The 13501-nt window shown below is 36.2% G+C and overlaps 2 protein-coding genes and 1 long non-coding RNA gene across 3 annotated transcripts; all 3 read right to left on the bottom strand.

Annotated features, from left to right (window-relative positions):
• Positions 1-3401: 3401 nt before the first annotated feature.
• LOC119072135 (RNA-binding protein 12B-like) lies at positions 3402-6324 on the bottom strand. Its single transcript, XM_037177277.1, has 9 exons — positions 6292-6324; positions 6035-6173; positions 5381-5485; positions 5072-5197; positions 4877-4987; positions 4292-4396; positions 4004-4108; positions 3794-3919; positions 3402-3688 (listed from the first exon to the last, which is right to left on the bottom strand). The coding sequence occupies exons 1-9, from the start codon at positions 6322-6324 to the stop codon at positions 3402-3404; spliced, it is 1137 nt and encodes a 378-aa protein (XP_037033172.1).
• Positions 6325-7263: 939 nt separating this feature from the next.
• LOC119072396 lies at positions 7264-7945 on the bottom strand. Its single transcript, XR_005086854.1, has 2 exons — positions 7874-7945; positions 7264-7494 (listed from the first exon to the last, which is right to left on the bottom strand). It is a non-coding gene; the product is annotated as an uncharacterized LOC119072396 (long non-coding RNA).
• Positions 7946-8282: 337 nt separating this feature from the next.
• On the bottom strand, positions 8283-13287 carry LOC119072395. Its single transcript, XM_037177608.1, has 6 exons — positions 13059-13287; positions 11626-11703; positions 11510-11545; positions 11281-11389; positions 11005-11208; positions 8283-10208 (listed from the first exon to the last, which is right to left on the bottom strand). Exons 1-6 carry the CDS (start codon positions 13122-13124, stop codon positions 8368-8370), a joined length of 2334 nt encoding a protein of 777 aa, XP_037033503.1. The 5' UTR covers positions 13125-13287; the 3' UTR covers positions 8283-8367.
• Between the last annotated feature and the right edge of the window lie 214 nt (positions 13288-13501).

Below are 13501 nucleotides of genomic sequence, written 5' to 3'. Positions count from 1 at the left end.
GTAGCAATTAATCATAACTCGTCATAGTTCTTAGATTTGATAAAAGAGAAACATAGAAAAATTGTATCCAGTTACCAAGGATTCCATCCAATTAAAATATCCATAAATTAGAAATAAATTTTTAATTTTAACCGAAAGAATTCTTGAGATTTCAAACATTTAAATTTATGGATTTCATTATACCCTCAAAACATCGTTGCGTGCACATGTACCAGAAGATGAAAATAAAATTGCTTGAGACAGGTACTCGCAAAACTAACCAAGCCTAGTGACGTCATCGATGTTCCCACATCCACCCACGAATGTTACTTATTTCACACAAAAATTTCTTATCTTTTACTTACCACGATAAATCACACAATATTTTCGTTTCGATGTAAAATCGTGCGACAACTATACGCTGCTACATTGAAAGTGCCATTTGTGCGAATGTTGAGCTATTTCAAAAATGTGAATCGTTTTGTTTATTTAAAAAACTGAAAGAAATCCCTTTGGATTGTTGACTTTGTCTTTTTGTTGTTGTTACACATAGAAAAATCAAATTAATTGATTGATTGACTTTATTCATTAAGTGAAGCTATTAATAGTACATTACTATGCAAGGGAAGTAAAGTGATATCTCGTATCCAGATGAGAAAAAGTATCCGAGGGCGGCAGCCCGAGGTACTTTTACTCATCGTGATACGAGATATCACTTTATTTTCCGTGTGTAGTACGACGTTTTACTATGCGAGTGATGTAAAGGTTATTGCCTATACATGTAATAGCCTTATTACATGCACCAGCATAGTAAAAGCTCATTACAGAAACATCAAAAAACATTAAATCAACCAATATTCACACCAAATTTAGTGATCAAAATAATATCCCTTCGTATGCTCTTTGGAATATTTCTAATCTCTTAGAAACGGCAAAAGTATTGATAAATATATTGGTTGAATCTGTCAGTTCTTTTGTTGATAGTATGACACAAAATCTTTTACTTCATTTTCTTTAGCACACATTTCAGTTATAAATGTAAGAAGCCTAAGGTCATAACCTACTTTGCCGTTGCAATCGATAACAGATGATTAATCATTTTTAAAAGGTGCTCTGCTTTCAGCTTTCTCACTATCTGCTACTGATTCAATATGTGTTACATTTGTTGACTGTGAAGTATTTTAAATTGGCCCAAATTACACTGCATTTGCAGCAAAATTCAAAGTAACGTTTTCAGCTGGGTATTTAAAACGTCGGTCAAAAGTAATATGGGAAAATTGTGTTTCCACCTTAGAGTAATCATACCTAGAGAGGAAATTACGAACAGAAATACGTAAAATTTGTGGTCCCGACATGAAATACGTAATATTTGATAGTGTGAGTTTTTCCCTACTAAATTGGTGGGCAAATTAGCTCAAAACATTTAAATGTGCCTACTAGAACTATTTTTAATTTTTTTTAAAAACTATTTGAGAACCTTTTACATACAGTTACCACCGATAACAACAAACACAACGAAAATAATAGAAATTGACCCGTGTTGTTTTATGCAGCAAATTTGTTGTGCAATTTTACATTACACAACGAAAAGAAATGTCTGAAAATTGCTTGCATCGAAAGATGGAAGTAATAGATTTCATAAGATGGAATTATAGTCTTGGGAAGGTTTTTAATGAAATAAAACAAAACGATCTTGAAACGACATTACATTTTATTGGCCAGCAAATAAAGTAACTAATTTTCTGAATATTTCTAAGGTTTACACTACACAGGAGTGTTTTTACAAATCCAAAATCGTTCATATGTTCAGTTCAGTGTTTTTTTGTTCAACTAAACTTCGTTCTGTTTACTTCTTTTAGATGTTCGGTATAATCTTTGTAGAAGACACAACATCTTACTACAGCTTCTGCTTCAGATAATTCATATCACCAATTTGTCTTTTATTAAATCCACCACAGATCAGGGCTTATTATACAGAAAACAGAATTTAGATTTTTAAATTCTTAAATATTCTAAAAAGTTCGAAATTGGAATGAGGTCGCTTATTTGACTTTTCGAAAATTAGCCACTCCCACTACTGTCTGCTTTATTTTACTATGCCGTGGTAAAAATATCAATACGGCAAGTGTTATTGACTCAATTTCCTGATTCGATCGAAAAGTATATTCAATAGACAGAAACATAATCTACTACTTCATTTGATTTAACACGCAATTCGGTATGAAAAGCGATGTTGTTAGGTAAATTTTGTCGTTTACTGCTGCCATCATTGTTCCCTTGCCTGAAAGTCAGGGTCTTACACCAGAAAATACCGAAAAATGTGGGTAACAAGAAGGTTCATTGTGATTGAAAATGTATGAAATGCTATGAAAAACGTTAAATGTGGGTAACAATTTTTCGTTGAGGGCACGACAACTTGAGTAATTCTCAACCTATTTTGATGATTTTTTTTTTTAAATACGTGGAATTAAAATCCCGAGGCTAAGTTCGAAGATGGGCTATCAAATTTGATAGTTGACTAACAGCTTGACAGTTGACTATCGAATTTGATAGTTGACTAACAACTTGATATCTACTCATTTATCAAGTAGGTAGTTTTTTACTCCCTTTATCAAATGAGCACACTTTTTTTAAAAGGTGTAAGAAAAATTAATAAAAAAGTTAAATTTTTGCAGGCAATATAAGATGAATATCTCAACTATCTCTGAAGATTTTTTTTTAAATTCATGGAATTAAATGAATCAAGGAGAATATTGTACAAATTTTACGAGTGTGAGGGCCGTAATTCACACTATTCGTGACATTTTATTCACGATTGAAGGTGAAATTGTGAAATTGTGAATGGGAAATCGAGGGATTATTTTCTCTCGGTCTCCCAATAAATTTCTCCTTTTACAAATATTTAAAATCCCTTTACCATTATAGAGTCGAAATTGGTACCAATTTACCGAAAATATTGGTAAACTGAGTTATTTTTAACGATCAATCAAAAACTTATAAAGTTCATTTATTACCATATGAAGGTACATTAAGTACTGGTGGACTTCCGTTTTTTGTACAAAAGTCTAAGAGAAGAACATCTATTTTATGAATAAGTCTTTGTTCCACATTCACAAAACACACTTCGCATCTACTTACATCAGAGTAAGGCCATCAAAAAGGCAATCAAGAAGTGTTTCACGAGCAAGAACCATTTTTCGCAACATCTGATGGACCTAATTGCCAAAAAGAAGAGATTGAGAAGGGCACATTTTCGCCGTAAACTCATACTCTTTTAAAAGGTGATGGTTTTGGGGACACAAATTTTTCTGATTTCATGTTGTACACGCTATGAGCAGTGAATGCATTTTTATATAGCGCGAAAGTTTGAAATTTATCTATTATCATAGAAAGATCCGTAATTGATTTTATTTACCCGGCGGTTAATTATAATCATCTGGCGGTCGATTATAATCACTTGGCGGTCGATTATAATCACTTGGCGGTCGATTATAATCACCTGGCGGTCGATTATAATCACCTGGCGGTCGATTATAATCACCTGTCGGTTGATTATAATCAGCTGGCGGTTGATTATAATCAGCTGGCGGTTGATTATAATCATCTGGCGGTCGATTATAATCACCTGGCGGTTGATTATAATCATCTGGCGGTCGATTATAATCATCTGGCGGTCGATTATAATCACCTGGCGGTCGATTATAATCACCTGGCGGTTGATTATAATCACTTGGCGGTCGATTATAATCACTTGGCGGTCAATTATAATCACTTGGCGGTCAATTATAATCACCTAGCGGTCGATTATAATCACCTGACGGTTGATTATAATCAGTTGGCGGTTGATTATAATCATCTGGCGGTCGATTATAATCATCTGGCGGTCGATTATAATCATCTGGCGGTCGATTATAATCACCTGGCGGTCGATTATAATCACCTGGCGGTTGATTATAATCACTTGGCGGTCGATTATAATCACTTGGCGGTCAATTATAATCACTTGGCGGTCAATTATAATCACCTAGCGGTCGATTATAATCACCTGACGGTTGATTATAATCACTTGGCGGTCGATTAAAATCACCTGGCGGTCGATTAAAATCACCTGGCGGTCGATTATAATCACCTGGCGGTCGAGAATAATAAACTGGCGGACGAAAAAAATAAACTGGCGGACGATAATAACTTGGCGGTTAATTATAATTACCTGACAGTTATATGTAATACCCTGGCAGTAGATTATAATCAACTTGAGGACGATTACAATATCCTGGCGGACTATAATAACTTGGCAGTTAATTATAATTACCTGGCGGTTGATTATAATCAGCTGGCGGTCGATTAAAATCACCTGGCGGTTGATGAAAATCACCTGGCGGTCGATAAAAATCACCTGGCGGTCGATTATAATCACCTAGCGGTTGATTATAATCAGCTGACGGTCAATTATAATCACCTGGCGGTCGATAATAACTTGGCGGTTAATTATAATCACCTGGCGGTTAATCGTAATCCACTGGCGGTAGATTATAATCAACTAGCAGACGATTACAATCTACTGGCGGATAATAATAACTTGGCAGTTAATTATAATTACCTGGCGGTCGATTATAATTACCTGGCGGTCAATTGTAATCACCTGGCGGTCGATTATAATCACCTGGCGGTTAATTGTAATACCCTGGCGGTAGATTATAATCAACTGGCGAACGAGAATAATCAACTGGCGGTCGATTACAATCACCTAGCGGTTGATCATAATCACCTGTCGGTTAATTATAATCCCCTGGCGGTAGATTATAATCAGCTGACGGTCGATTACAATCACCTGGCGGACGATAATAACTTGGTGGTTAATTATAATTGTAATCAACTGGCGGTCGGTAGTAATTACCTAGCGGTTGAGGTCGATAATAATCACCTAGCGGTCGATAATAATCACCTGGCGGTCGATTATAATCACCTGGCGGTCGATTATAATCACCTGGCGGTCGATTATAATCACCTGGCGGTTGATTATAATCACTTGGCGGTCGATTATAATCACTTGGCGGTCAATTATAATCACTTGGCGGTCAATTATAATCACCTAGCGGTCGATTATAATCACCTGGCGGTTGATTATAATCACTTGGCGGTCGATTAAAATCACCTGGCGGTCGATTAAAATCACCTGGCGGTCGATTAAAATCACCTGGCGGTCGATTATAATCACCTGGCGGTCGAGAATAATAAACTGGCGGACGAAAAAAATAAACTGGCGGACGATAATAACTTGGCGGTTAATTATAATTACCTGACAGTTATATGTAATACCCTGGCGGTAGATTATAATCAACTTGAGGACGATTACAATATCCTGGCGGACTATAATAACTTGGCAGTTAATTATAATTACCTGGCGGTTGATTATAATCAGCTGGCGGTCGATTAAAATCACCTGGCGGTTGATTATAATCACCTGGCGGTCGATTATAATCACCTGGCGGTCGATTATAATCACCTAGCGGTTGATTATAATCAGCTGACGGTCAATTATAATCACCTGGCGGTCGATAATAACTTGGCGGTTAATTATAATCACCTGGCGGTTAATCGTAATCCACTGGCGGTAGATTATAATCAACTAGCAGACGATTACAATCTACTGGCGGATAATAATAACTTTGCAGTTAATTATAATTACCTGGCGGTCGATTATAATTACCTGGCGGTCAATTGTAATCACCTGGCGGTCGATTATAATCACCTGGCGGTTAATTGTAATACCCTGGCGGTAGATTATAATCAACTGGCGAACGAGAATAATCAACTGGCGGTCGATTACAATCACCTAGCGGTTGATCATAATCACCTGTCGGTTAATTATAATCCCCTGGCGGTAGATTATAATCAGCTGACGGTCGATTACAATCACCTGGCGGACGATAATAACTTGGTGGTTAATTATAATTGTAATCAACTGGCGGTCGGTAGTAATTACCTAGCGGTTGAGGTCGATAATAATCACCTAGCGGTCGATAATAATCACCTAGCGGTCGATAATAATCACCTGGCGGTCGATTATAATCACCTGGCGGTCGATTATAATCACCTGGCGGTCGATTATAATCACCTGGCGGTCGATTATAATCACCTGGCGGTCGATTATAATCACCTGGCGGTTGATTATAATCACCTGGATGCAGGGACTATTTTTGTGAATTTTTTGAGTAATTTGAGAAACAGCCTACCGAAATCGGACGCATTTTCCAGTGGACTTTTTTATATGTTCCTAAAAAGTTATTTGACCCAAGAAGTCAAAACTACTTTCAAAATAAGTCTTATAGAGTTTGGATTCATATGCTATGAAATATGAGCACTTAATCATTTCAACTTCGTAGATTCATCCAAACCACATAAGACGCTATTTGGCCCAGAAAAGCACATAAAATTCAAATGATACCCCACCTCGAGAAATTTCTGTAAGAACAGTGTGAATCTTCGGTTGAAAACTGTAACTGAACATATTTCAGTGTGGATGAATTTTAAAACCAATAACCCTATTCGACTCAATAGTACATGACACCACACACGACCCTGTATGGCTCGTGTAACTGGAGAAGTTTTTTGTAAGAAAAGTGCAAGTTTTCGGTTCTTGATGACCTCTCGCATCCGATTTCGGTAGGCTGTTTGTGAAAAGAATCCCTCAGAAATATTTCTTTCAATTTCTCAAGATTTTACAAAATATTTTTCTTGTTTTTCTGAATTAAATTTAGGAAAATTAACTTTGTTAAGTGATCAACAATGTTTACATTAAACGTTTTTGAACTGATTTAGAGAGCTAGTTTTGTAACTTAAAAGCTGAATATCGAAGGCTTTAATTATGTAAAATCTCTCTGCTTACTTTTATGTCAGTCTGCGAATAAAATTACATTGTTAAAACATGTTTTATAGCTTTAAAATATTTGAGAATTTTTTGAGAATAGTGAGAAATCCAATTTCTCAAAAATAGTCCCTGCCTGGATGTCGATTGTATTTTCCCGGCAGTATAATTAAGTGTACTGACCTAGCGGTTAATTATAATCATTTGACAGTCGATAATTATCAGCTAACGGTCGATTATAATCACCAATAGGTTAATTATAGTCAGAAAAATATCAAGCAAAGTGATACAGAAAAGAAATGTTGAATTAATTTTGGGTAGGATACCACCATACAAAAACCTGAGTGCTATTTTCTCTCTAAATTTGCTTTATTTATAATTTAAGGAATTGATCCAAACAAAGCAAAGTCAATAACTGATCCTGAATTAAGAATTTATTTCACAGAGCTGCATTCAACAAATAATTTAAATGCTATCATTTACCAAAGTACAGTTTTGAAATAGGAACCTAGCTTTATATTTCAATTATCGTAGGTTTCCTGTATATAATTGTTGCTTCGCCTAATCCATCAAACGGTATTCGCGAATGGTATACGGTTACATTTTCTTCTTTCGTGATGCTGTTCCGGTATGTGTTGAAGGTCTTTCTAAATAAAGGAAAGGAGAAAATGTCAAAACCAATATGAGGCAAATTTAAACTTATAATTCTAAGATAAGATTTTCTCTCAACAAAAAAGGAACAACCGCGCAAAAAAAAAGAAATAAAATATGATCGCCATTCCGGAATCGCATTCTTTTTCAGATGGTAAATTATGACATATAGTATCGTGGTAACAGTTCAACTAGAAACTACTTATTCCAAAGATTTTTTTTTGGCATTGCGATTTGAATCGTGGTAACACTACCATTCTTGGTAATACTAGAGGAACGACGGAGCGATGAGTGAGAACATAATAAGAACGAATGTCCAGTATTCACGAATTATGATACTCTTGAGAGTTACACAGTGCATGAATCACTACTTACTCGGATCGAGCTCGACATCCTTCAGCTGCACCTTACGCTTCTTGTTTACAATCGGATTCTCTGCCTCTAGTTCTAGAAAGAAATTAGAATGTCAAATAATCCGCAAATTTGAACAAGTTGCAAACAACACAAATATAAAGTGTGAGAATTTTGCACGTTATTTATTACTAGTTACTATTGTCCTCAATTATTGATGTTTCAAAGTTCGGCGTCAATATTAGATTTTCAGAGTAATAAGAAAAAGTACGTATTATACGGGGGAGAAGCGTACGCAACTTATGCAAATATATCGTTTACACAATACCAACGGTGCGAGTTATCGAAATGCGACACATTCAGGCAGGGTATGTAATAAAATAATTATCAATTCATTAAAAAACTAAACACGGACAGGACCGCAATATTGTGATCGACAACAACGACAAAATCAATTACAAAAGACAAGCTGGTAACTGAAAAACTCAAAACTTATGATTCAAACGAATCGATAGCTATTATGAAAGTGATCGTCGGCTGTGAAAGGTTAAATTCGTGAAGGTGTACTTACTTGATCGAGCTGAAGGATTTTTACGCTTGTTGTTGACAAAATTACTCTCAGGTTTACGAGTACTGTTTGTCGGCATCCTGTTATTGTCTCGAGTTGTCGGTTGTTTCTTTAGTTTCATAACCACAGTTGGATTAAAGTTAGTATCGGTTTGTTGAGTTAGTGATTGTCTTTGGCGCTGCTTGTCAATACTTGAACCAATAGATTTTTCGATTTGAGCTTTTGGCGCTCTTTTGCGTGCCACATGCTTAATTGGAACATTGACAACTTCACTAACAGATTGACCCGACGATTCTTCGAGCAGTTCAGATATTCGGGCAACTTGTCGATCCAAGGCGTTCCCGCGATAAAACTTTTTGTGTATATCAACGCTGTGACCCATGAAATTCGCAACATCGGTGACAGTGTTATCGTTGATCCCCTTTGCGGCACAGAAGTTAGCAAAATGCTTCCTCATTTTCGTTCCTCTTATATCTTTAGGATTGTCAATTCCAGACTCAACTGTAAGTTTTCTCAAGGCGGCACATGCATCGACGATTCTCGGTTTTTCTTCAAACGATGATGGCAAGGCGAATAATATTTGATTCGTTGAAGGCACTCCAGCTGCTTCCCGAAACTTCAGAATTATATCGATGCGGTTCTCAATGTCTGGATTGAGCAACACCGCAACAGGTACATGTCGCTTACCAAGCATTACCATCCGGCTGTATCGCATTACTCTTTTCTTCGATTCATTAGAAAGAGTCATGAAAAGCAGATCCTTCGAATCCTGTGTTACCTTCTCCCTGCGGATATAGTTCGATATTTCACATAGTTGCATTTCACCGACACGACGACGGTTGAACATCATAATCGACACTAACGTCACCTCCACCAGCTTGATCCACGTTCTTGAAAATTCTCTTTCATCAGCAAAAGATCCGGCATTCAATAACTGGCAATATTCATCGCATTTTCGATTTAAAAATTCTTGGAATTTATTAATTTCATCAGTTGTAGGCATTGTTTCGACTCTCTCTAACGACATTTTCGCTCGCGATTTTGCTGCCAGCTTGTTGATTTTTATTGTAGATCTAGAGGTGAACAAAGCTATGAAGTCTTCTGTCTGCTCTTTCAGTTGTTTGTTTTTATTCGCTATGCATTCATCACGCAGCAGGAGCCCGACCTTTTTTACCAAAGTAACTAAGTTTGTTGCTGGTGATGGTGATTTGAAGTAATTCGTTGTTGAATTGAACCGGCCAATGACACGAATCGCTGCGATGACGGAATCAACGAAGTTTGTTTGAAAAATAGATGCGAAGTCGGTGACTGTTGCTTCATTATTTTTCACTTCAATCAGCAGCCGACTCAGGATTCTTAACTGCTGCCGAACCAATTTCTGCTGGCGAAGAGTGTCAAGCTGCTCACAAAACGAGTTTCCGAACGTAATCATTAGCCAATCGTATTTTGCTAATGTCGCGATATCGTCCTCGTTGAAACCAGACATTGCCGTTTGTAGAGCCTTCGACGCATCTTTGTGCCAACGTCCTTCAACCATTCGACTGAGATTAATTAATGAACGGTCGCCTTTCGCAGCTTTTCTTGTGCAAATATGTTGTCGTGTACTAGTCATTGAGTAAGTACCCAGACAAAATGCGCATATTCTGAAGTCCTTTCCAGTTCGCTTGAATTTACTGTTCGGTCTTCGACTCACTATCATCTTTTTCCCTTTGTTGATTTTAGGATCGGTGTTAAACCGTGTGTTGCCTCGTTTCTTGAGCGCGTCAAGCATCTTTTTCCGTTCCTTTGACCCTACAAAGACAAACGGAAGTATGTAATAAGACCTTACCAAAATACTAACAGAAATGACAATAAAATTAGAGAAGATTGATAGTAGTAAAGCTTCGAATAGGATATAGAAATGAGCTACATCTTCAATTAAAAAGAATTAAATTCTTTTTGTGAGTAATAAGATTGACAGACTTTGCGACTACGAATTTCAATGATAAAAAAGAAACGACTATTCGCTGTGATTCACTTCAGGTGAACGAGCATTATAGTAATAAAAGCGACGAATGGAGTTAAGAGTTAGAAATATAGAAACTGTGCAAATATGACACATTTCAAGTGACTGGGCTTAAAGTACAAATTTAAAATCGAAGATGTTAAGTTTAAACACAAAACTTGATGATTTGTTAAGCAGGGTTGCTTTTTTTCGCTAATGAATTTTTAATTAGTACGTAAATAGCGACTGCTCTTTGCGATCGCTAGTCCTTCGCTAAAGGCTAAAAACCTTACATGGAAAAATATAAAAAAAAACACACACAAATTCTCATAAGTTTTCAGTCTTAAAACATTAAGCATTAGCATTAGTTGTGATACTTTCCGACAAAATATTTAGCGCTGAGCTGATTAAGTCAACGTCAACATCGAACTAATAAAATCTTCAGTGAACTATAAGACCGCTATACTATCGTTATACTAGCAAAGTATTTTGCTAATTAAATTTTACCGCGCGCTACTTCTTTTGAATATTAGCTATGCTACCGATTAGCGGCGCCCATGTAACCCTGGTGTTAAGGATGATATTCGTTACTGATATAATTACCTATATCGAATTTCAGCAGATTCTGAACATCTGCTTCTTCGGTATGTAAATCAACGATATGCCGTGCCAATTTACTCTGAAGTTTAAAGCAATACGGACAGCAATTCTTTTTATTTTCGGAACCATCAGATGTGTCGACGTGCATCTCAGTTTTGTCGCACGAACCACATTTGAAATTTTGTTGCGGAGGCTCACAAATAGATCCTGTTTCCGATGTTAAAAGTTTGTCTTAAATGCGTTTCGTCTTTGACCTTTTTTAAAAGCAGCAAAACTTACCACCAGTAACTTCTTCCACTTGTAACGTACCGTCGAATAAAACATTTGCCTCAATTCTTGAACTGTTCAAACCAGTGCTTTTGAAAATACGATCCAGCGCATCATATGTCTGCAAAAATTAACAGTTTTAAGTATAAAAGATGTGTGAGGTAGATCATTGTTACAATCTTCCTAGCATTTCTGGAAATTTTATTATGAAGCTAGGTATTTGATTAATGAATAAAATTACCTCTTCATTTTCATCAATCTGTATTTCATGACCTCCCTGAAAACAGGATACAATAGGAAGGTTTAACAAAGGTGATGAATTTATATAACTATGACCAAACAGATAGGTAATTTTACCTCATCAATTGCCTCATCATCGTCAGAAACCGGGTCATAATCAATTATGTCATCGAATTCGTATGCTTCGGTACTAACCTAAAAGTAAATGCGATTTTATGATTAAAATCATTCAAAAACAGTTGATTGATTTTGTGGCATGCATACAAAAGTAATAGAAAAGTAATTGCTTTGCAATTACCGTCTACTTCGATATCTATCAATTACAAAAGCCATATTAAAGCGAGAAGCCCCTAGTACTTCGCGCGTGTGCAAATTACGTGTATCCTTGATATCCAGTATACCGGGTATACCTTTGTAAAAATTTGGTTACCGGGAAATCGAGCCACTGCCGAACAGACCCATCGGGAAATGTATGTACCCGGAAGTCACTTTTACGTGTATGGATATATAGAAACATTTTGAGGAACTTAAATCGTAAATACTTAGAAACATTTCTTTTAAAATTCACGAGAACGTTACGCGTTGGCACAACATAATAACAGAACATAGATTTTGAAAGTAGAGTTTTTGTAACACTCAAAATTAATCGATTTCCATTCAAAGAATAACCCTTAAACATGAAGGGTCACGAACAAAACTTAAATAAAATAAAAACATTTTATTGTTGATTTGACAAGAGACAAGCCCCGTATTGACAAAAAAAAGTGAAGATGACAGTCTCCTCAAAAATCTTTTGTGTAAAAAACCTTTTCGAAATTATAGGCGATGAGTCGTTTGTCTTACTACAATTATAAAACCGTGTCATAATAGTTATTTATACCAAGGTTGAGTATCGCCTCGCCCCGACCATCAATATCTAGTGCGAGGAAATACCATCATATGAACCGATAAGATACAACGTTTTTTCTATTCATGAAATATACCATTTAGTTTATGATATAGTTCCAATTAAAATGCACAACTTTTTAGTAAACGACATCAATAGAAATCACAATCGTAAAACTAATCACACTGAAACTGATGGTTGATTTCCGTCACAGAATTGCAAAAAACTTAAAACAAAAGACTTATTGCAGTTGTAGTAAGTACCGGAACGCAATTCTCTATTTTATCTCTCCCCTGAATTGAGGGCTTGCATTGGTTGAAACGATTGAGGGACCAATTTGAACCGCACGCGGAGAGCTAAACAGAATATGAATGCGTTTCATCAATACTCTCTATAGAGAGTATTGGTTTCATGCTAAAAATGAGAGTACTTTACAATTGATGACAACAGCATTTTAAATGACGAGCAATTAAACCATGAACTTTTGAAACATTGTTTCTAGGTCGCTAGAGAAAAATAAGTGTTCTGTGACAAATCAGATTTCTTAAAATACCGAGAAAGTGAAAATTTAATAAAAATTTGGAATAGAGATAGGCAATCGTATTAACAATTTTAGAAAGTAGTAGGCTTTTGGTAGTTAGAGATTTTTCATAAATTATATTACCTCTTCATCCGCGACTTGTGAGTTATCAATTTTCGACTCGATTGAATCAGTTTTCTGCTTGTCCATGCTCACAAGCTGTAAAAATAATTGAGTAATTGAGTTGACGACTTTATAATTTGAAAGAAGGAATAATCTTACTACTTCACCGGCGACATGTTGATCGGCTAAAACATTAGCATCACTCAAATGTACATCAATATCGGCACTCAAAATTAATCGATTTCCGCTCAAGAAATCACCTTCCTGTAAAGAGATAATGAACAATTTATACTGATCACACTCAGGATTCCAGTTAGAAGTAGTAAGCTGGCCAATTAAGGGTATCCCATATTTACGTGCAGTGAAAGAGAAAAGGGAATGACACGGTTGAAAGCGTGGGAGAAATGACCACCCTTTGTACTTTTATTTGAGCGATAACGCTATGTTGAGGCATCAACTTACGC

This window comes from Bradysia coprophila (assembly GCF_014529535.1).
Source record: "Bradysia coprophila strain Holo2 chromosome IV unlocalized genomic scaffold, BU_Bcop_v1 contig_81, whole genome shotgun sequence".
In the NCBI taxonomy this organism is placed as follows: Eukaryota; Metazoa; Arthropoda; class Insecta; order Diptera; family Sciaridae; genus Bradysia; species Bradysia coprophila.
Note: the sequence above shows the minus strand (reverse complement) of the source record. Positions and strands in the feature narration are given on the sequence as shown.